Consider the following 24,308-nt stretch of genomic DNA (forward strand, 5'->3'; position numbering starts at 1 on the left):
TAACCCATTCGGGATGGCGCCTGGGCAGGCAGAGGGGCAGGTATGGAGAAAGTGGCAACGGTGGGGTTGGTGTCAGGGAAGCCTTGCCTGCAACTCAGCGGCCTTTCCAAGGACACGTGGCAGGAAGCAGGAGGGGCCAGGTAAAGGCTGGTTATGGACAGGTGAGTGAGAGAGCAGGTGAGGACGAGGATGAAGAATCTGTGGTCCAAGCACCTTGGAGAGTTGCAATGAAGGGAGATGCAGAGCAGGAAGTGGGAAGGGTAGCACATGAGAGAGAGGACCCGTGGTGAAGAAACCCAGGGAGGTGCTGGAGGGTGCAGGGCACGTATGCGGTGGGAAGACACTGGAGCATTCGCAGCCTTGTTCCCTGCTTTCAACATCGGGTCTGCTTCCACATGGCCCCTCCCAAGGGCAGTCACCCGGGGGCATGGATTTTTTCCTGAACCAGCCTGTCTTCCTCATACTTGAGTTTGACAGCAGAAGCATGGGTGGGCAGGAATTCCCAGATGGGAAGCTGGCTTTTCCCACCAGTGGCAGACCCAGTGGGGTGCAGTGGGGGCAGCCTGCCCCGGGTGCAGTAACAGGGTGCACTGTCTAGAGAAGTTGAAAGCAATAATAAAACTGCCTAACAGTCATTCTGCTTTTTATTATCATTATGCACTGGCAATTCTAAACAATGGCAGTGATAAGATATCCCACCCCCACCCCTTGGTCTTCCGCTGCTTCCTCTGGGGCAGAACCAGCTTCAAGCCTGCTGGTAAGCAGCCCCAGGGGAGAAATGCACACACCAGCTTACCCCCAGCTGCCTCTGCTAACCCCACCCACCTCTCTGAGGTCCCTGCAGCCAACCAGGAAGAATGGGTATGTGTGCAAAATCCCCGCCCAGGGGAGCACCCCCAGCAACAGCTTTGAGGCTTCCAGCATTTTCTGGGCTGCCCTTGGTTACTGCTCAGACTTCCTCCTCCCCGGCTACCATTCAGGTGCCCTTGCAGAATGGCAGAATTGCAGTCTGGATATTGGGAGGTGCTCCCCTGAACACCTTGTCTGGCTGCCTCCTGGGAACTTGGTTCGCCCTGTTGCATCCTGGCCATGTCATTCACTAGCCCGTCAGAGTGCGAAACTCTCCGCCTTCATGACAGCCACTTCTATCTGGGTCTTGACTGTCCGAAAATTCTCCCATATTCTCGAATAGAAATTCTCTCTCCTCGGTCCTGGTTCTAACCCTCTGGGATCATATGAGCAAGTCTAATCCATCTTCCGTGTGCCCAAAAGCAGCTCTCTCGTTGCCCCAAGGCTTCTCTTTTCCAGGCTGTCTTGGAGCGGAGCCCCCCACCATGCTGGCCCCTGAATGCGTCCCTCCGGGAGGGGAGAGAACAGGGGCTGATCTAGATATGCGCTCCTCCATGCCAGGCACTGTTTCCATATTAAATCATACCACCCTCCCAGGTGTGAGTTATTATCATCCCCATTGGTTGATGGGGAAACTGAAGTTGCGCACCTAGCCGAGCACATACTCTGATTGTGGGGTCGCCTCTTAACCCTGAAGCCCTAGGCTGGATGCAGCACGCTCTTGCTGCTTTTTTGGGCCTGGCTGCCATCCTATGTGTCCTCCCCTGCAAGGGTGCAATGTGGTGACAGGGGCCTTGCTGTCTTGCAGAAATCTCCTTCAGAGTGTGGATGTGCGGGGGCAGCCTCGAGATTGTCCCCTGCAGCCGAGTAGGCCATGTCTTCCGGAAGAAGCACCCCTATGTTTTCCCGGATGGAAATGCCAACACGTATATAAAGTAAGTGCAAGTACGCACCTCAGGGGCTCTGTGGGGACAGCAGAAAATTAAGGGCATTCCTGGTGATGGATTGTGGCTGCCCAAGGTTCTCCGGTAGGTTACTCGAGTGTTCTGGATGGACAGGAGCCACACATCATGCTCCCTGGGACTCTGCCTAAGCAGGGGAGGTCAGGCCTGCCCTTCAGCATTAGGCAGGAGGCCCCCAGGCTGTTCTCCACCACTGACTCCTCTGGGGCTTGACAAGGCCCCACATGGGGCCTCAGGGGCTTCAAGTCATCGGGCAACACCATCCTGCAGGGCTCAGGCTCTGAGTATTTTGGGGTCTTTGGTGGGGAAGGAAGGCTGTTTTTGCTCCTGAGTTCTAGAAGATCCCCTGCTCCCACCTTCAGGCTGGGTCACCAGGGGAAAGATCCTTGGAGGATCCGGGAATGGAGACGCACAGGTGGATACAACTCCCGTGCCTGCTCCAGGGCCTCGCTGGTGCACAGAAAGGGCCCAGGCTGAGGCCCCTGCAACCCTGGGCTCCTTCCCTGGGGCATCTCATCTGCCTGGGGGACAGGACGAAGATGCTGGGGACTCAGCAACCCAGCGGTGCCCACTGGCCTCTTCCTGCCCCCTCCCTTCATGCACCCTCTCCTTTGCTTGATTTCTTCTCTTTTAACCTGTCTCCTCTCCTTGAAAAATAATTCATGTATAATCCTTTTCCCCTCTTTCATCTTTTCTTCTAGCTTCTTCACTCCTTTTTCCTAATCGTCTTGTCATCTGACAGCTTCACTCGCCCATTTATTCCCCTTTTTCCTTTTTTTTCTGTTATTTGGTCCATTTTGGGGAGGGAGGAGCTAAGCACTCCTTTTGGTATTTTTCCTCATTTGGAGTGTCACTTTCTTTTTCTGGGTCCTCCCATCCTCGGTTTCTCACACGTAGGAACAGGTGTCGGTCACGTCCTGACATGGCAGTCAGGGCGAAGGCAGAGTTTTCGGCAGGAAAGTTAACACCTGTCGCAGCACCATGGTGGCAAGTGTGGGGAACGAGAAGCCCAGCGGGCGGGGGCAGTGGGGATGAAGCGGGCTGCCTGGATCTCAGGGACAGGTGAGCTGGGGGCGTCTGGTGTAGGAAAGCCATGGGGCTGTGATGTGCAGTGGGGCCAGACTGGGATGAGGGGGCACAGCCTTGGGCTCCAGAACATTCACTGTCTTTGAGATTGGGCCCTGGCCAGTGGGTCAATCAGTGGTTAGAGAAAGGTGGCACAGCTGTCTCCTCAGCAGCTTCTGGTTTGCTGTTGGTTAGGCCAGTGGAAGGAGCCAGCATGTGCTGACAGCTGCCTTCAGTGCACCAAGAACCGGGCTGCGTGCACATGACTGTTATTTCACATCCACCAGCTTGGAAGGGCTCCCCAGTCTCCTCTCTTGGAGCCTCTGCTCCAACCAGAACCAGGAGTCTGAGGAGCGCACCCTTTTTGGTGAGAGCCCAAGTTCACCTACGTGGGCCTCGGCCGGTGCTGCTCCGCCCTGCTCCTGCCGTCTGACTGTTTCCCCTTGTCCCCCTCTCTGCTCTCCGGCTGTTCCTGGCGTCCCTGCCTCCCTAAGTGCTGAATGATGACATCCTCTGTGTCTGTCTGTCTCTCTCTCTTTTTCTGTGAACTTTGGGGTCAGATTCAGAGCAAATACCTGATTTTAAAAACTTCAGAGCACTGCGAAAATGTCTGACAGAGATGGCTTGATTACTTAATTCCTTACACCTGCACCAAGCTGCTCGCATGGCTCCGGGAAGACCGTGTGTGATTGGCTCTCCCCTTGCGGAGCTGGAGCCTCAGTACTTCCCCTGTGTAAGGGGAGCACCTGGAGGACGAGCCCGCGGGTGGCCAGAGGTGAGGTGGCCAACACAGGCCCTGCTCTTTCCTGTTGGTCGCAGGGATGTGCCAGGTTCTCCTGGCTCTTTTCTCCCTGCGATTTTTTTTTTCAGAAGCCACGGAAGTTATTAGTTTCTGGCGTAATTTTTCTGGTCTGTACCTTTTGGGGCAGAGTTTGTCATTACTACTAAAATCCTGTGTCTTGGGGTAAAGGCCCCTTTGGAGATGGAGTAGGCTTGGCTGGGCTCAGCACCCTGGGGAGAATAGTGTTACTGGATCGTGGTGGCCCCACCTGGTGATGCTGCCAACCAACTCATGTGTGTGTTTTTACCTGGATCCATCACGGGTCCTCTCAGCCCCTCCCTGACACCTCCTGTCTCCCCAGGAACACCAAGCGGACAGCTGAGGTGTGGATGGATGAATACAAGCAGTACTATTATGCTGCCCGGCCCTTCGCCCTGGAGAGGCCCTTTGGAAAGTAAGTGTCCCTTCTGGTGGATTTGTGCAGAGTCGAGAAGAGCTGCAGCTCATAGGCCCGAGGCCAACGGGTCCTGACAGGCCCGACCGCTCGGCCGGTCTCTCGAGCCTCTCAGCCCCTCTAGGGCCCAGGCTATGGCTGTCTCCTCTCGTACCCTTCTTGTTCCTGCCCAGTTCTGGGGGTGTGGGACTTTAGGCGGCTCTTGCAGAATGACTATCTGGCAACCCGGATCACCAACTCCATAGGTAGAGTTGTGCCTTGTTCGATGGATGGATATTTCCAGCTTTTTACAGAAAGGTAGGATGTGGGACTAAACAGCCTTAATCCCTCCAGGTCAGAGCTCCTTCCTCCTAGTTCTCAGTCCTCCGAGCCTGAATTCTTCTCCTTCCTAGGGGTGGCATCACACGGTGTCCCCCACAGCAGTACTCCAGCTTCACGGGGGTAGAAGAGGACAGGGAAAAGGGTGTTTATTAAGTGCTAGATGCCATCACAGAAGATGTCTCTTTGTCCTCCCCAAACTCTGAGAAGTGGGTATAATTTCTCCTGTTCTGCAGAGCAGGCCACTGAGGTTTCTACGAGTTAAGCTACTTGCCCTAGATCACGCCACTAAGAGGGGGACGAGGCTCAAACCACACCTGTCTGATTCCAAAACTAAATGATGTTGCCTTCCCCAACCCAGAGCTGATTTGAGGAAAGATGGCAACTTCATTTATGTTATCGTTTGTCTTTTTGGGGGAGGGGAACCAGTGGTTTTTGTCATACGAATGTCATTCGTTGGTCAGGCTGTTGAGCAGATGAGTTTTTTGCAGCCAACACTTCATAGGTCGAGCCTGTCACTGCTGGGAGGAATAAATCAGACCCCGGCAAAGTGATTTGTCCCCCTAGTTCTCTCACTCAGAGCCTCACAAGGCATTCTTTCTGAGTCCTCACCAACTCCCAGTCCATTGGCTATGTTCATCCACCCCTCCATTCTGCACTTCCCTCTCTAGCTTGGATTCCACTGTCATGCTTAAAGAGAACGCTTAAAAGATGTTGTTCTCAGATCTTTTGCCCTGTTGTGCATCCATCAACACACCCCAGGCAACGTTTTCTCAACCCTGGATGACCCTGACTTTGTACCTTGTCCTCCGCTGTGCTTGGCTACTGATCAGTTCTGGGAAATACCAGCTGGTTCTGCTAACCCCACATGGCCCTCAGTCTCAGGAGCCCTTGGTGTGCCTACTGGTCCTACCACGTTTTCTGGGCAGCACTTCCCCTCAGTCTCCATTTAAACCTTCTCCACTCACCCCAGCCTCTGAGTCCACCCCCCTTTCTTTCACTCACAGCAGATGACACCTGTTTTATGGGTGAAATAGGTGGTGTCAACTTCCCTAGACAGACCCGCCTATAAAGTTCACTCTACAGTATCTGCACCATCCTCCTCTGTCTCTTTCACCTCCAAGGACACGGTGTGCTTCCTGCTGTGTCAGGCCAGTCCTCCACCTGTACTCTGAGTGTACCTTGCATTCCTGCATTCATTCATAAATCAACATTTATCGAGTTCCCACTGCCTGCATTAATCTCCTCCTGCCTGCTGGCTTCTCAAACTTTCATGTGCATGCAGATCTCCTGTGGATCTTGTTAAGATGTGGATGCTGGCTTGGGGGGCTACATTTCTAATAAGCTCCCAGGTGATGCTGTGCTGCTGGTCTGAGTATCTCAATTCGAGGAGCAAGGTTCTAGGGCGATGGTTCCCAAACTAGCCTGCACACTGCAACCACCTGGGGAGCTTCAGAAACTACTGATGCCTCTATTCCACCCCCAGAGGGTGGATTTAGTCTGGGGTATGGGCTGGGCTATAGAATTTTTAAAAGACCTCCCACCCTGGGGTGAATCTAATGTGCAGACGATGTGGGAACCACTGTTCTAGGGGACTTTGCCCTTCTTGTGTCTCCACACTCCCTGATCCCTAATCTCTCTCTACTGCATGGTTCCCATCAACATTTAAACGGACTGTGTCTTACATCTTAAAAATAAAAAAAAAGGAAGAGAAGGAAAGAAAACAAAGTACAAAAACTCCCTTTCAATCCAACATGGCTCATCACTGACACCCCTGTTTTCTGCTCCTTAGAGCCAAGCTTCATGAAACAGCTGCCTGCATTGGCCATCTCCGGCTCCCCCTCCCTCTCCCTCTTCTCCTGACTGTGATCTGAGGCCTTGCCCTCCATCTCCTGCGATCCCTCCCGCCTGGGTCACCCATGACTCCCTTGGACCCCTTACTGTCCTCTGTGTTACCCCATCAGGACGAGTCTTCTCCCTCCCCATGCTCCTTCCAGGGCACCTCTGATCTCTGTGTTTCCGTAACTGCAGCCTTGGCTTTTGTCCTGCTGCTCAGGCTCCACCTTCTCCATCCTGTTAGCAACCTCAGTTTCCTCTTTCTGCCCTTTTATGTTGGTCTTCCCTGAGGGTCTGTCATAAGCCCTCTTCTTTCTACCCATTCTCCCTGGCATCAACCACCGCTTCTGTGCTGCTGTTACCTGCATCTCTATCTCTAACCCGGACCTCTCCTCTGAGCTCCAGGCCCTTATATGCAAGTGTCAACTGGACATCTCTGCCTGGATGTCCCCCTGGCTCCTCCCACTCAACAAGTCCTAACTGAACTCATCCACTTTGCTTCTAAACTTGCTCCTCATCCCATATTCCCCATCTCAGTGAGTGCTCTTCCTTGCATCCTGTTGCCTGAGTCAGAAATCTGGGTGTCAACATTGCCTCCTCCCTCCCCCACATCTCCCACATCCAAACATTCACCAAGTCCCAGCGGTACTGCCTCATTCATGCACTGAGCACCCAGGTCCTTGCTCAACACTGAATATTGAGCATTTTTTAAAAACAATGATGTCATTCCTGTCCCCGTGGAGCTTAGAGCCTGGTGAGGAACTGTGGTTAGTGCTGTATAAGAAGTCCTGGTACTGTGAGAGCACGTGGTCCAGACAGGGGTAAAAGGAGGTGGGCTGGACAGAGCGGGGCCAGTTCTTTGTGGTTGCCCAGGCAGGACAAGGCGTAAATGAAACTCAAGCAGGTGCTGGGGTGCAGATGGAAAAAAGTAGAGGAACTCAAACCTGTCACTTCTCTCCATTCCCCGCCTCACTTCCCTACCTGAAAGCACGATCAGCACCAGGGTTTCTATGACCGCCTCCTAACTGCTCTGTCAGCTTTGCCCCCATTGGACCCATTCGCCCTCAGTAAGGAACTCTTCAAATGGAAACATCACCACATCATACTCTGCTTAGAACCCATCAACTGCATCCTTTCAAGTCCAAACTCCTCCACAGAGCCTCACAAGACCCTTTATGGTCTGTATCTTCATCTCGCATCCCACTCATTTCCACTCTTCCATCCCCCACATATGTACATTCACACACACACACACACACACACACACACACACACACTCTAACCTCCTGCAGCGCTGCTCCTGCCACCAGAACTCTTCTCACTTCTCCACATGCACTAATCTCTCTTTGCTATTCCTCTGCCTCTACCTGGGGCCCGTACCTCACCCACTCTCTGGTGTGTCTGGATAATGTCCACTTTTCCTTCCAGATACCGGCTTCACCATCACCGTTTTGACCACCACTGACCCGACAAGCAAGGGTGCACCTCTGAGGTGCTCCCTCAGCCCCCGCATGCCCATCCCATGTCTGTGTAGGGCTGGGACCACTTATTTCATTACCTTTCTCTGTTGCTCGAAAGCTTGCCATCATATCCCACATTGGGCATAATGCCTAGCACATAGTAGGTACTCAGTAAATAGCTGATGGACAGATACCTGCCCAGGCCCCAGAACCAGCCAAAGGAGAGGATTCTTTGAGGCTGGGGCACTCAAGGGTGGTATTTCAACTGCAGAATCCAAAAAGAGATTTGTGAGGAACTGGACCCAAAGCCCCAGCAGGGAATTATTAACACACTGAATGTTCTTGTAACTTTTTTTTTAATGAAAAGCAAAAGCACCCCCGAATTCCATTTCCAAGTAAGAGCACAAGTCCTCGCTGTCATCATGGCACCATTGTGAGGTATTGCCAAGTGTTTCCATAGCTCTGTCTGGAGCCCTAGAAATATCTCTGGGTTAATGTCTCCAGCACCCTCTGGAGAGATGTGGGCACAGGTTGTGCTCTGTGCTTCCAAGCCTGGTGCCTGTCTCTGACACAGCTGTGTTTTATCTTCGTGTCTCACCCCGACCCCCGTCATCCCCAGCATTGAGAGCAGATTGGACCTGAGGAGGACTCTGAGGTGCCAGAGCTTCAAGTGGTACCTGGAGAATGTCTACCCAGAACTCAGGTATGCGCTCTACTGTTCGAGCCTTTGCCGGCTGCAGGGAGAGGCCCTTAGCCGACTTGGTCTGGAGAAGGGACACCTGTGGCCAACTAGATGAGAGTTTTTAAGTGTGTAGAGGTCTGAGAAGACCAATTGGCTCCCCTTATCCCTGAAACCAGGGAGGAATTATATTAATCAGTAGCCTCAGGGATGGAGGTTAGCTAGTAGCAGTATTTCTCAGCTGCTGGAGTTTGAGCCCCGGGGTGTGAGCTGAGAGCTCTGTTCCGGGCCCCATCTGCTCTTGTGGGTCCTGGGTCTTTCCTTGTGGCCTTGTTCCTAGTGGCACCCCACTCCCAGCAGCACAAATCGCTGTAACACAGCCCAGGGCGAAATGCCCCTGCCGTTCTCAAAACACTGCCCCAACCTCTCCAGCTGCTAGTATACTAATCGAAAGAGCAGCAGTCTTTCATCTCTCTTGTGGCTTTCCTCTAGAGTCCCCAAGGATTCCTCCATCCAGAAGGGCAATATCCGACAGAGGCAGAAGTGCCTAGAGTCTCAAAAGCAGAAAAACCAAGAGCTCTCCAATGTCAGGTTAAGCCCCTGTGTCAAGATCAAAGGCGAGGATGCAAAGTCCCAGGTTAGTAACTGGCTGGGGATACGTAAACGTGTGCAGAGACTCGGCCCCCATCACCTGCTTTTACATGATGCCAGGTGTCCAGTTATACCCAGAGCTCAGCAGCAGAGCTGAAGTTTGATTCCCCCTCAGTCTGGCCTGGGTTCACTCTGCTGGGTTTCCAGATGCGTGGAATTTCTCTGAAAGACGCCTTACCAGGTAACATCGTGCCTATAGGAAATTGCCATTAAGTTAGCAGTTGAGTGAAGTACGTCATTGGTGTCCAGCCTGCTGACAGTAAATGTGGGCTGGGTCAGGCAGAGCGGCTGGCCCAGCCGCCTGGCGAATATGAAATGCAAACAAAAAAGCGTGCTGCTGCCTCCAGGATGAAATGCCTGCTCTGTGAGTCTCTCTGCTGATTTAAATGACTTCCAGACAGTCACAACAAATTTGGTAAAACCATCACCATCATCTGCCATCCCATCTCTTGGCAGGGCCCTCATTTGTCCCCGTCTTGCCCTCAGCAGGCCTGTGGCTCCACCTCTGCTACCTCCTGCCTCCCCCAGGTCTGGAGGAACCACTGTCACCCTTTCTTGGAAAGGTTTCCTTGTACCTTAGTTGATTCATCAGCATAACACTCCCGTGTTTTGTGGGTCAGTGTTCTCCCCTGAGGATAGAGCAGCTCTTGTAAGGTCATTGACGCATTCCCAGCCTGTCTCAACGTCTGTAAGTAACCCTTGGCCTGCTGAATGTGTTAAAGACATCCATCTCGTAACTTCCCTCCTGGCTCTGACAACGCTGCACGATCCTGATTCTCCTGCATTTCTGCTCTTTCTGTCTCTGTTTTCTTTGCTGACTCCTCTCCTCCACTCTCATACCCTAATGATGAGTATTCACCAAGGTTCTCAGGTCACTGTTCTCTTCTCTAGAAATGGTTTCTTGGAGATTTTATCCACGCGTCCAGCTTTAGCAACCTCCTCTGTTTCATTGATTCACAAATTCTGTATCTTCATCCATCCATGAATTCGTTCATTCACTCACTTGACAAACATCTACGTTTTCTGCTGTGAAGATGCAAAGGTGAAAGGCTAGGCTGCAGGCCTCCATGGCCCCTCAAGGGATCTAATGGAGAAATAAGCAAGTAAGCAACCCTTCTGATAGAATCTCAGTCCTGGATAGAGTTTTGTCCGGGGCACTATAGAAGCACCGAGAGAGGTTACCCAGCGTATGCGTGAGAATGACTTGAAAATGAGCTGCATCCTGAGAGATGAGGGAAATAGGCCAGGTCAGGGAGCGGAGAGAGGGCAGCCCAGGAGATACAGCATGTGCAAAGTCTGGGGCTGAGGCTGGGTCATCGAGTGAGTCCACGGCCATGACAAACTCATCTGCAATTCAAGCCAACAGGTGGCTACAAGCACATGTTGGACACCCCGACCCTCTCCCCATCCCACTAATTCTCTTCAGGTCACACCTTTTCCCAGGCTCCCTGGTTCCACTCCTGTCCCTGCTTCTGTGAGTCCCATCACTTCTTCCCTCAGAAAAGCTGTTCCTGGACCCTGCATTCCCTTCTTTTTGCCTGATCAGTATTCCTCAGCCTCAGCACTGCTGAATTTTGGACTGGATAATTCTTTGTGGTGGGGGCTGTCCTGTGCTCTGTAGCTGTCTAGCAGCATCCCTGGCCTCTGCCCACCAGATACCAGTAGCACCCCCATACACGTCACTCATGACAATCAAACTGTCTCCAGGCTTTACCAAATGGTCCTGTGCTCTGTAGGCTGTCTAGCAGCATCCCTGGCCTCTGCCCACCAGATACCAGTAGCACCCCCATACACGTCACTCATGACAATCAAACTGTCTCCAGGCTTTACCAAATGCCCCTGGGGCACAAAACCGCCCCTGTTGGGAACCACTGTATTAGAATCTGGCCACAGCCTCCAGTCCCTGCGCCTCATCCCCCATCTGACATGCAGTCATCAAACCATTGTTCCTTATCTCAGTAGCCTTTAATGGCTCCCTATTGTCTACCAGAAAAATCCACACTCTTGGCCCAGCATTTGAGGCATCTCACCACCTGCCTCCAGCTTGCCGTATCTTTTTCAAGAACCATCTCTCTGCGCCAGCAGGACACGGGAGGGGGCTGCCTGAGTCAGACAGAACAAGGGAAAGGAAGCAGAGGTGTCCATTTTGCTCTAGGTATGGCAGCCTGGCTGGGAATGATACAGTTTGCTCAAATGGCATTTTGTAAAATGTTGTGAGTAGGTGACGCACATCCCTCTCTTTTGAATCTGTGTGTGGGCGCTGCTCATGGTGGTCCCAACAGCCAGAATGTTGTCGTCCCCCTTTTCCCTGGAACAGGCGTTTGCTTGGTCTGTCTCCAGCAAAGCGGGGGCTTTTCTGCTACTTAATGTCTTTGGCTCCATAAAGAAGTGGGAGGAGGGGAGCCACAGGATCTCTGCGTCTCAGGGAGGGATCCTCCAATAGCCCAGCCCCAGGGAGAGGTTGCCAGGCCTTTATTTGACCAGAGGTAATAGTGTCTATCCCAGCTGACCTTCCAGTGGTGTGAGAAATGGGAGGAAAAAGCAATCATCTATGGGAAACTGAAGGTTATCATAGTAACAGTCCTCAAGTGAGCAGAGTTCTTTCTAGAAGATAGTGCCAGGCTGTCGCTCCTTTCTGCTTTGGAGAGAACAATTGGATTCGTGTAGCAGCAGTGTGAATTTGGGGTAATGGAAGAACACTCTGAGATATATAGATGTTCAGTCCACTTCAACAGACACCAAGTGCTGACTGTGCACCGGGGGCCCCAGGCTGCATGCTGGGGTGCAAGGTGGACTCAGGCTGGATTCAACACAGCTCCCTTCTAGAGGGGCTGCAGCCACAGCAGGACTGCGATGTGTGTCCAAGTGTTCTGAAGGAGTTAAACCCACCCTAGACTGACAGAAACCCACATAACTGTTTCAGCTAGAGTAATCCCCCAAGTGTGTGTGTGTGTGGAGTATACACCCTTGTAGGACTGACTTATGGTGCCTTTCTCCTCCTTCATATGTGAACTCGCAGTCCTGCCTTCCTGACTCTCAGCCCCTCTACTAATGTGTCATGGCATGGAGGGGGCTCTCTCCTCTGAACCCCGCTTTGCCGCTTCTCCCCACTTCTGCCCTCCTGCATCTCTCTCCTTGTCCTGCCTTTTGGTCTATCCAGAGGGGGTCGCATCTGCCCCTCATATCCCTTCCCATGACTCGTCCAGCCCTCTCTTCTGCTCTACCTCCTCTGTCTCTGAGAGACCATGTCAAGGAAGTGACACAGAATCCTATTAAGGAGGTATTACTATTATCCCCATCTTGCAGGTGATGAAACCAAGGCCTGGAGAGATTATCCAAGCTCACATACCAGTAAGTGATGAAGGCAGGATTTGGAAAATCTGGTTGCACCACCATAGTCTGCTATTGCTGCTGCTGCCAGTCAGTGCTGATGCTGGAGCCCTTTTATTCAAGTTTAGTCACAGGAGATGTCTGTCCCTGAGATCCCTCTTCCAGGCTGTCAATATTAAATCTATACATCAGCTGCACTTTGACAGCAGATAGCTGGCAAGAGATTCTTCTTCTTGGCCAGTTCCCAATGACAACCGTTATGAAAGGTCACCCCCCATGTTGGGGACTGGGGAGGGTTAGACCACAGAGTGGGCTCCTTCCCTAACATTGATGGGAACTGGGGCAAAGAATGAATGGAGGGCCACACTCCGCAGACTCCACACCAGACCAGGGGACATGCACAACGCTGGCTTCCAGCCTGGCCCGGCCCCCCTTTTCTTCCCACCCCTCACTCTGTCCCCCACCATGAACTCCCAGCCTGCATATCTACACGTGATCACTCCCTCTAAACGGTCCCCCTTGGGCCTAGATGTGTGCTAGGGACACAGTCCACCCTCAGGAGGACGGACCCAGGTTGAGATCCATACAGGTCCTGCAATCAGGCTCGGCCCATTTGGATGGGGGATTCTGGGGTCCTAGATGTCTGGGGTGAAAGAGCGCCAGAGGGCAGGGGTCAGGAGCTCTGAGTTCTGCTTCCAACTGGCCACGCACTCTCCAGGTGGTGTGTCCCCAGACACATGGGTGTCCTCCTTGTTGAAAGGAGACTATCAGGCCATGGCTGTCCCTTGCTCTGATGCTGGCTCACATCCCTCTCCACCCCCAGCCCCATCTATCCTTCACCTGCCTTACCTCCCTTTCTTGGCTGGCTTGTCAACCATGGGAGCAAAATGTTTCATCTGTATTGAAGACGTCGGCCAACCCATGCCTTGGGTGAAATGCGAGAGAAATACATCATGAGTTTGTAAACGTGTGAAGCCCAAGAAGCCTCCAGGTTAACAAGTTTCCTCAACTTTGTTGGATTCCCTAGAAAAATATTTGTGAAAGATGGAAGGAAGACAGATGCACCAATCTAGTTGCTATTCCAGTTTAAAGAAAGGGAAAAAACATAAATTACAAACCTTTTAGTGTGTCTTTCTACCTATGTCCCTAGCAATTTAGGCCGCTGGCTTGTGAAGTATGCATGCAGGCAACTGATACCCTGGGTATGAGATGAAGACAAAAGCTCTTCCCCAAACCTGGACTCACATTGGCACCTCTAGGTGCATCCCCCAGTGGGACAAGGTGCCTGCATGGCGCCTTACCTGCCTGATACCACCCCTCCTACCCAAACTTTTTCAGCACACCCTTGGGAATGGCCCCATCACAACTCCCTCTGCAACATCTCTCCTGGGAGGCAAAGCAAAGGCAGTTTTCCAAAGGAAGATCTCTAGGGCCATCTCTCTTCCTATTGGCTTCCTACATCATCATGGTCAACGTGCAGATGGTAACAGAGCTCTCGCTCTGTGGCCAGCACCGTTCTGGGCAGGCATATGTATTAACCCATTTGTTACAGCGACCATCTGCCACAGGGACTGATATTATCTTCATTTCGCATATGAGGGAACTGAAGTACAGAATTAAGTAACTCACCCAACTTTATAGGGTTAATGAGCAGGTAAGCCAGGACTCCAGCCCTGGCAGTCACTCCAGAGCCCATCAACATGACCCTACAAAACATGCACTGGGTGTGGGTGTTTAATCGCGTATGTAGGTGTATTCTTATAGCTGTGGAGGAAAGGACAGGATGGACTGGAAATAAAGAAAAGACCCAAAAGTGAGTCTAGTGAAGGTCCCAATCGAAGGAAAGGAGTGTGTCTCAGAGCCTGCCAGGTCACCCTGCTGCCTCTGGTCAGAGGGCCTCCACGAGGGAGTGGCTAAGGTCTGTGTCTATGCAGCCAATGGAGACGACCCCAGCGCGGCCAGTCAATGTATCTGGGTGATCCTCCAGGGATGCACATGCGTCAAGAGGTTGGCTCAACGAAAGTTTCACTTGAAGTTACTCGTTCATTCCAGACACCTTGTCTGAAGAGGGCTTCAAGGATGTGATCGAGGGACAAGTGTGTTGCCCAGCGTGGCCTAAGAGGTTCGAGGCCAGCGGTGGCCCTGGATGCTCTCGGCTCAGATCCCATCTCACCAAGGAGGTCCCACGTTCACAGTCAACTCTGGGGTCAGCTCCTGGCATTGCTCAGAGTTCCAGTGACCTCAGTGCCCCCCTTCATAAAATTGTGCCTACCTCCCAAAGTCACTATGAGGATTAAATAGACAATGAATGTGAAGCATCTAGAACTGAGGAGTCCCTTATAAGTGATTTCAGCCATCTAACCACAACATAACCAGCAATGCTGCCGTGCATTCAATGTTCCTTCTCCTTTGTTTATTCCCCACACAGAAGAATTTTTGAACACAAAACTCGCCACCATCAGTAAATGATGTGGGCTTCTGCGTTAATGAAAATACAGCCCCCACCCTCTCTCCACGTGTGAGTTTCTCTATCCTCACCCAACCACTTCCCTTCCCACGTGTCATAACAGTACTGTTCATGGAGACTGCTCCAGGGGCCAGGCACTGGGCTGAGTGCTCCGTGTGCATCGTCTCATTTACTCTCCACAACACCCCATGTTATTACCCCCATTTCACAGATGGAGTAAGCGAGGCTTAGAGAAGCTGACCAATGCCGCCCAGGCCATACACGAGTAATGCCACAGCAGGGTGCACAGGCCTGCTGCCTCCAGAGACCAAGCCCTGAATACTAGGCAAGGGTTTCTCAACCTCAGCACTGCTGGCATTAGTACTGGATAATTCTTTGTTGTGGGGACTGTCCTGTGCATTGTAGGATGTTTAGCAGAATCCCTGGCCCCACCTACCTAGTCGTAATAATAAAAAAATGTATCCAGACACCGCCAAATGTCCCCTGGCTAGGAGGAGAGGGGCAAAATCTCCTCGAGTGAGAACCGCTGTCCTGGGCTGATCGCTTCTTGCCTACTAGAGGGGCCCTGGACCATTCTAAGATGAACGCCTGTGCCTGGGCCCCCGACTCATCTTCATGCCTCCTATTTCAGAACTTTGCTCATTCAGTTATCTCCTCTTAAGAAGGTCTTTCTCTCTGCTTCTCTATTCAGTGCCAGACAATAAGCCCCAGGCTGGCTGCTGTGGCCCCGATTCGTCCCAACTTTCACAGCTGTGGCCAGACGGGCAGTGACTAGAGAGAAGTCTCCTGCCCCTACTGCTGGGCCTCTCCCTCCTCCCACCCACGATGCCTATCTCCCCAGACTTCCTCTAAGCACAGAAGGCCTTAAGGCTGTCCAGCCTGGACGATCTCCTCCCCATCATCAGCTCCCCTCTTCCAAGACAGAAGCAAAGAGGCTGGAGGTCCAAGAGTGGACCGCCCCCCTCCTCAGCCCCTACTGGCCTGTCCCGGAGGAGGCGAGGCCACCCACACCTCCAGGACGGCCTCTGGATTACCTTCCATGGGTACGGCTGAGTCTGTTTGCCCTGGGGGTGGGAGCTGTGACTTTGCCAGTCCCCCAGATGGAGCCTCAGCTGACGGCCCAGCGCTCACCCATCGCAGCCAGGCCAGTCTGAGCAACCACTGCTGCCTTCCTGAATCTATTTCTGACTCTGGGATTCGTTTAATAAACCCATTCATCACCGGCCATTCTGGGAAATCTGACAGGCCGCAGAGTGGGAATCGGAAAACCTCTCCTTGCTTCCTGCCCCACTTGCTCCTGTGCTCTGCTTCCCTCCTCCCCTCTCTTGCAGATGTGGCCAGAGAGCTGCATTCCTCTGGGAAATTGTGAGGCTGAATTCTTTCCGTGCCAGTAAAGCACCAGCTAACGGAAAGCCCACTTAGTGTAAGGGCTTCGATTCCTGTCTGTGCTCGTGCACATTCTCCCCTGGGGGTCTCGAGGTGGTTTCCTCAGACCTCAGCCCCAGCCCACGGTGTACCTTCCCGAAACACATTCCTTCCCGAAAGGCGTTTGCGGAGGGCGTGTCTCAGATGTCAAGAGAACCACCACTCCGCATCCACCCCAGCCCTCCCAGCACTTTCAGTGTTTGAAGCCCCTAGATGTTAAAAATGAAGAAATGCCAAAATGGGCTTTCAGAAATTATGGTATATTTTAAGTTTTTATATTAATCAGTTAATGCTTTTAACATAAAAAATACAAAGCCAGTGTATTGTGGTGATGATAGGATAATTACAGGGTTTATTTTTAAAATGCTAATTCATGGTTCACTGCAAGCTCTGTGGTCGGGTAATGGGGCAGAGGGATGAACTTCGTCTTCTTTCCACATCAGAGACTGTATGTTTAGCCTCGTTTCTAGACAATGCAGGAATCTAAAGGTGAGGCCAGTTGTACAGTGGGCCTGTGCAAATGGCTCCCTGGCAGCCCTGCCCTTGAACCTGAGTCTGGGCCCTGGGCCCTTCTCTTCCCTCCCCATAGGGCAAGGAATTCTCGAGGCCCACACCCGGGACCTGCGCCCACCTTCTAGATCACACTCCAGACGTCTAGGACCCCAGAGCCCTCCACCCAAATGGGTGGAGCCTGATTTCAGGACCTGCATGGATCTCACCCCTGGGTCCATCCTCCTGAGGGTGGATTGTGTCCCTAGCAGACGAAGGTGTGGGCTCAAGGGGGACCATTTAGAGGGGAGTCACCATGCATGGATATGCAGGCTGGGAGTTCATGGTGGAGGACAGAATGAGGGGTGGGAAGAAAAGCGGGGCAGGCCCAGGCTGGATGCCAGTGCTGCATGTGTCCCCTGGTCTGGTGTGGAGTCTGCGGAGTGTGGGCCTCCACTCATTCTCGTGCCCCAGTTCCCACTGATGTTAGGGAAGGGGCCGACTCTCTGGTCTGCCCCCTCCCTCGCCCCCAACATGGGGGGGTGACTTTTTCATAGGGGTTGTCGTTGGGAACTGGCCAAGAAGAAGAATCTCTTGCCAGCTCTCTACTGTCAAAGTGCAGCTGATCTATAGCTTTAATATTGACAGCCTGGAAGAGGGATCTCAGGGACGGACATCTCCTGTGATTAAACTTGAATAAAAGGGCTCCAGCACCAGCCGTGACTGGCAGCAGCAGCAGCAGTAGCAGAGCTGTTGGAGAGAGTCGATGTAGGGGCCACTGACATGACTTTGGATAACCTCTCTGAGCCTTACTTTCATCGTCTGTAAAATGGGTAATAGTAATAGCTACCTAGTAGGATTCTTATGAAGATTAAGTTACTCCGTGTAAAGCTCCCAGGACAGCTCCTGGCACGTAAGTCCTCAATAAGTGTCAGCCATTTTAGCAGTGTCATCACGGTTATTGCATCGCCTCTGTGCACACAGCTGTCTCTCCCCTTCCGGCTTCTGCTGGGGGAAGGCAGATGCCATGTGTAGAATAGTCGCATTCACAAGGCCAGAGGAGAACTTGATATGTCCCAAGGAGTATGTTTCATAACTTTTTATTACAAAATTTTTAAAATAGATATAGAAATAGATGGCAAAGTATTAAGTACCCCCATGTACCCATCCCTGGGCCTCAAGATTTCTCACCCCACAGCCAGTCTTTTTGCATCTTTATTCCCATGCACTCCCCAGGGAGGACTTTCTGGTCCAGGTCCTTTCCCAACACCAGCAATCCGACAAGGAACAAAAGAATCCACGGGCAGGACCCAACCCTAGGGGACAGTGGCTCCCTCTGGGCTGGTGGCCCCATCCAGGTGTGAGGCAAGGGGAACGTCCCAGATCAGGAGACGCAGTTGTCAGCCTCCAGGTGGTCCGGCAGGGACAGCAGAAGGACCCAAGCCTGTGGGAGAGGAGGAGGAACAAGCCGGGTCACAGAAAGACATTGACGATGTCAGCAGACAGTGGAGGTCAGGAGAGGACCTGGGGCCAGGAGGTGGCTGCCGTACAGAACAAGGGGCAGATGGACCCTGTTAGCTTATGGGACGCGTGGTCCTAGAGAAGAGGGCTGGTCAGCTAAGGCACACTTTTTCCTTCTTGGGCCAAGCAGAAGTGGTTGAGGAGTGGCCTGGTCCAGGGGCTGAGGGTCAGTGGGTCAGCAGGGGTGTAGTGGGGAAGGAGAGATGCAGCCCTCAACAGGGTCCTCTCTGCAGCTCCCCTCGGGGCATCCAATTCACGAGTCCTCTGCTTTGACCCAGGATGAAGGCAAAGGGCAGAGGTTAGCCCCATTTCACAAGGTGGGAACAACCTCTTGGAGATTCACATTTGACACCTGTTAGGCCAGCACCTTCGCCCCTCTGATTTAAGAATTGGGAAGTGGTTTGGGCTTCTTCAGGAGCAGTTGGTTGCTCTCTGGTCTCTGCCCCCGTGGAGGAAATGTGTGAGGAACCTTCCTCATAACGAACTTCGCAGAATGCTCCTTTTCCTTTTGGCATCAGGACTCTGCTTGTCCATCTGATTTCCTCTCTTCCTGCAAAAGCTCAGGGGCCAAATGACCTGTTAGACCAGAGTGCTGGCGTGCACGCACCCTCTCAGAATAACTTATTTCTCATGACTTCCTTCTTCCCCTCTCCACTCTTCTTCCACTCCCTCCCTCGGAACACTTCCTCGTTCCCTCTGTCCCTCCATCTGCCTCCTGCCATGCCCATCGTGTTCTCAGGATGCTGAATTGGACTCCTTTTAAAGAAGAGGGGCATCTAGAGACAGCTGGGGGTGACCTGCCAGGTAGCTGCTTACAGTGTCGGGGTGGGGAACAGACACAATCCAAACAGAGAGACTGGGCACCACGCAGTGTGGCGTTGTGTGTTCTGTTGTTCAGGCTCCTGCCCAAAGCCCGGAATTTTTCAGTGCCTCCCAGAGGCAGCCTGTACACCCCAGGCCAGTCCCCTTCACAGGGTGTGGGGACAGAGACTCCAGCGGGGGTGTGACGTCCTAGTCTCTGGCTCCTGAGTAGCAGTCTCCAAAGTGACCTTGTTGACAGTCAGCTCCCGCTGGGATCCCCCAGTGCTTTTTACCCAGCTGTGCTAATTATCACGCTCAGGCACAGCAGCATCCCAGTGGGGGCTTCCAAGGATCCCGGTGTGACCCTCTTGGCCTCTTCCCCCTCCAGATATGGGCCTTCACGTACACCCAGCAGATCATTCAGGAGGAGCTGTGCCTGTCAGTCGTCACCTTGTTCCCTGGCGCCCCGGTGGTTCTTGTCCTTTGCAAGAATGGAGACGACAAACAGGTAAGTGCTCAGTGGGTCTGCCCTGGGGCGTGGCCGCCTTCAATAACGTGACGGCCTGTGTAAGTCTCGGTCTCGTGTGCAGGAAAAGAGAGAAACTATAGAAGAGGAAGGGTCGCTTAGAAAGAGGTCCTTATGGTTGGGAGAGGGAGGGAAGTGCTGCCCGCATGGCCCAGCAGCAGTGGTCGGCTTGCCGCCTGAAAGCGTACTGACCTTGTCGGACCTCAGCACGCGTGCACATTTCGTACTGTCCTGTCTTGCACTGGTGCCCACCTGGGATCCCAGAGCAAGAGAGTACTGGGACAAAGCCTTCAGGGCCACAAGGATGAGTAAGACTCAAACCTTTGCCTTCAGGGGCATTGGGCTCTGGCAGGATATCCACCCAAGTTCATAGCACTCTGGATGCACCATGTGCCCAGTTCCTCTAGCAGCAAGGCGCTGGCTCACTCAGTTTCCTGACTAAGATTCAAATGCCCATTGTGTGGTTCACTAGCTGTGTGACCCCTGGCATGTTACTGGACCTCTCTGAGCTTTAGTTTCCTTCCTCCATAAAATGGGGCTGATGATGCCCACCACACAGCATAGCTGTCTAGAGCCATTAACTGATGTGGCCCATGGTACCTTGTCAGTGGTGGTTCCCCAATACGTGTCCATCCCCTTCCTCCTTGTCATGTGAGGTGAAGTCTGGGAAGCAGCAGCACGAGACCCACCTCTCTGCTTGGGCCCCTCAGGTGCTGAAGGAGTAGAGATTCATGGCATTGGGTGCTGCCCAAGAGCCCCTCTGCCCCTCCCACTTGGCCCTCCCTGCTCCCGCTATCCCCCAGCTCTCTCCCACTTCCTTGTGACGGCGCAAATACCAAGTGCGGATCATTTCTTTGGTTGCTCCTGTGACTAACTCGCTTCACATGGCCCTTTGCTTGGAAAGTTATTGCCTTCTAATGAGTTTTCCTAGCAAACATATTGATTTTGCTTTTACTTTTTTTATCTTATTAAAAACAACAACAACAACAACCATATCTGGCAGAGCAGTTAGTTGCAGTTTTATTCCTCCGTGAGACCATGAAGTCAAGGCTCTGGGTGACCCTAGACATGTGGTATAAACATTTCTAATTATGTCGGAACTCTAGATATTATTGATAGGACTCGGGGCCTTAGCCAGAGAATCCTGGTTCATCCTGTCTCCTCTCTGTCTTCTCAGCAATGGACCAAGACTGGCTCCCGCATCGAGCACATGGCATCCCACCTCTGCCTAGACACGGACATGTTTGGTGATGGCACTGAGAATGGCAGAGAAGTCGTTGTCAACCCATGTGAGTCCTCACTGATGAGCCAGCACTGGGACATGGTGAGCTCTTGAGGATCCACACCGGAACCAGCGTGGGCCGTGGCGTGGTGCTTCTCCCGTTGAGAAGCAGACTGAAATCAGGCTGCGAGCAGCCCGCAACTACTGCAGACGCCCTGAACTGGGAGGTGGGGGCAGAGACCCCCAGGACAGGAGCAGCTGTCTCAGGGAGGATGGAGGAAAAGATTGCAAACCAAGTGGGGCTCAGAGACAGATCCCACATGTTCTCAATGCCGTTAAGTTCCAGTCCTGGCCCAGTCTGCCCTGATGGGTATCTGGAGACAGAGTTCTAATGGGAAGTATTTATGTTGTTCTCTTCTCACAAAAGAGGCCGGAGAGAAAAGCCCTCCTTGTCTCTAGGCCAGGACTAAATGGAGAGATGAAGAGTGGAGGTTGTTTTCAACACAAATAAAGGAACCTTAGGAGTTTCCTCTGTGTATCTCTTACTTTGTTTCTACTTTCGTTAGCTCAGGGCTGGGCTGTTTCTCCACTAAGTGGGGGCATGGGGTGGTGGGGTCTTGTGGCAGAGTGGACAAAGCAGAGGACAGGGAGATGGCAGACCTGTGCTCACATCCTGGGCTGCCGCCGACAGGCTGTGTGACCTGAAGAAGACACGTAAGTTCTCTGCCGCTTCATTTCCTGTTATGTCAGGTGTGGGAACGGGAGCACATCAGCGGTTCTTACCCCCGGTTGCAGTCTGTGTCATCTGGGAAATGGTGTCTATTCAGGGCTCCAGGTTCCACCTGTGGAGACCCCACTTCAGTAGGTCTAGGGTGGGGTCCAGGCTCCTCAGCTGATTCTGCTGCCCCTCCCTGGTTAGAATCCCTGCCCTGGATGGCTCTGGGAGCCCTTATGCTTTATGGTCTGTGGCCATCAGTGCAGGAGATTCTCCCTCTAATAAATGCCCAGTGTGCTCTGGGTACTGGGTTTGTCCTTTCTTATCAACTGGGGTTTAAGAGAAGAACAAATCCATATTGTTTAAAAGTTCCCAGAACGTGCCTGTACATTCTCTGCCAAGGTGAGTTCACCACTTGCTGTTTAGTAAGGGTCTTAGTTATCTATTACTGAGTAACAAGTTACCCCAAACTTATCAGCTTAAAGCAACACACGTTTATTATCTATGGGTCAAGAATCCAGGCACAGCTTCACTGGGTCACCTGCTTCAGGGTGACTTAGAAGGCGACAGTCAAGGTGTTGGCAGAGGCTACAGTCATCTCAGGGTTCAACCGGGAGGGTCTGTTCCAAGCTCACTCAGCAGTTGTTGGCAGGATTTGGGTCCTCGAAGGCTGTGGGCCAGAAGCTGCCCTCAGATCCTTGCCATAGAGGCCTCTCCAACGTAGCAGCCTGCTTCCCCAAAGCAAGCAAGCAGGGATGGCACTAGTGCCAGCAGAGGTCACAGTCTTTTATGACCTAATCTCACCAGTCACCCCCATCACTTTGGCCATATTCTATTCAATATAAGCAAGTCACTGGGGGTCCGTTTCAAGAGGAGAGGATTACACAAGAGAGCTGATGCCAGGAGGTGGGGACCATTTTAGAATCCACCTACCATAGTAACTATTACACCCTAAGCAGGTATCCGTCTCCCCTTCATCCAGAAAGCCTTCAGTGATGGACCCTTGTTTAAGCTCATCATTATAAAATCCATTACCATGGACGACTGCAGACGTGGAAAGTAAGGGCTGAGTGTGAACAGAGCCAGAATCTCCTCGGGTGGTTGTATTGTTTATTTGTGCAATCCCCTCCTATTGCCTTCTTTACTTATGATTTGGCCCTTGTGTGGGGCTATTTCATTCCCCACTGTGAGTAGGAAAGGAGGCCATACAATAGATCAAGACATCGATAGAAGATGTTCTGATGGCTTCTTGAGCTATGTGTCCACAGGGTTTAAACCAGCCTTGCCAAGAAGAAAGAAAGAACAGATAGGTTCACCAGCACCCTTTCCTCTGAGTAGGGAAAGCAGGAACTGCACTAAAATAACTGAAAGCGGCACCTGTACTGTCCTCATCTCTTTCCTTGTCTCCCTCTGTCTATATACCTGAGTTCCTGATGGCAGGAAAGCTGTCTTTTGCCTTGCTTTATCCCCAGCACTGGGCGGGGCACATCAATGAATGTGCCATCCATTTCCTAAATGGGTGATTGGAAAAGTTATTCCTTGTCCAAGATGAAGTGACTTTACTTACATTTTGCTACCTCTATAAAGTCACAGAGTGTAGGCAGCCATAGGTCTCTCTCGAACACGCAAGGAAATGGGGAAACAGGAGTGGAGGCCTCTGCCCTCGGGGAAAAACATTTCTATCTCAGCTACTTTCGATGTGGCAGAAGAGCCAATGCTCGGTGATCCCACTGACCTCCCTCTTACTAGTGAAAGACCTTGGGATAATAATGAAGACTCTGTGAAGGATGTGGAAGGTAATTCTCCTAATGCAGATACGAACAGTTCACATGAGAGCTGCAGGGCATGCATCTTAAGGCCTCCTTAGTGGAAAATAGAAGTTGAAAATTGATGCTGTGAATAGGAATCCCTACAACTGTGTCGTTATCCAGACACCCTCTGTCCACTAAGCTGATGGTGATGAATCCAAAGCAAGAGTAATTTGTGATTTAAAAGCAAGAATAGCAGCAGTTCCAAACCTCCACCAATGCGAGACAAAGCTGACGATACCCTGATAGGACAGTGACCAGCTCCAGTCTAGGACGCCTGCAGCCTGCAATTGCCCAGCAGAGTGAGTGTGGCCCAGCACTGCCTGGTGGGCAGGTCTTTTGGTCAATGCCAAATTAGAGTCCTCAGTCAACTCTGAGCACTGAGTTTGAATGCCACATTTCAGTAACCTGGAAGAGCTCACTTAGTAGGTCAGGTTGTAGGTGTTGTAGGTGAAAGTGAAAGGTTGTCCAATGACATCAGCCTACGAAAACACAAAGGACCTTCACTCTTCATATATTAAGGGCTCGTAAGACTGAGACCCCAAAATGGGCTTGGAGAGTCACCATCCTGGAGCAGTCTCACCACACTGCCTGGTAAGGAGGTGGCCGGGTGTGGCAGAAACCCCCTTGCCCGAGATCACATCTGGCTAGTGGGAACAGATGTGAACAATATGGGCTCCTAGATATCTTAGTGGTGTGGTATGCGAATTAAATGAAAGGGAATTTATACATACATCATATATATAATTATGAACTGGGAAGAAGAGAGGCAGGGGCTTTAGGCACTCTCTAGTGTCTAGATTACAGTTGGAAGGACGATGGTGTTGAGTGGATGGGCAGAAATGGAAGTTTTTAGGTAATTCTGGAGTCAGCATAGGTGCCAAGCCAGGTGCCATATTGAATCTGAGGCTTGCTCTCTTGTCAGTTTGTTTCTTTATGTGCCGTGTAA

General features: G+C 52.1%; 1 protein-coding gene across 1 annotated transcript in view; it reads left to right on the top strand.

The window, feature by feature from the left end:
• The window catches only part of GALNT14 (polypeptide N-acetylgalactosaminyltransferase 14), a 207,379-nt gene extending 186,021 nt beyond the window's left edge, over positions 1–21,358 (top strand). The window contains exons 10-15 of the mRNA XM_058551508.1: positions 1,658–1,784; positions 4,019–4,111; positions 8,345–8,428; positions 8,897–9,041; positions 19,477–19,596; positions 20,792–21,358. Of these exons, the coding sequence (XP_058407491.1) occupies positions 1,658–1,784; positions 4,019–4,111; positions 8,345–8,428; positions 8,897–9,041; positions 19,477–19,596; positions 20,792–20,950 (728 nt within the window). The 3' untranslated portion in view covers positions 20,951–21,358. The remainder of the gene's footprint in view (positions 1–1,657; positions 1,785–4,018; positions 4,112–8,344; positions 8,429–8,896; positions 9,042–19,476; positions 19,597–20,791) is intronic.
• The last annotated feature ends 2,950 nt before the right edge of the window (positions 21,359–24,308 follow it).

The sequence above is a fragment of the Diceros bicornis genome, chromosome 12 (genome assembly GCF_020826845.1).
Source record: "Diceros bicornis minor isolate mBicDic1 chromosome 12, mDicBic1.mat.cur, whole genome shotgun sequence".
Classification (NCBI taxonomy): domain Eukaryota; kingdom Metazoa; phylum Chordata; class Mammalia; order Perissodactyla; family Rhinocerotidae; genus Diceros; species Diceros bicornis.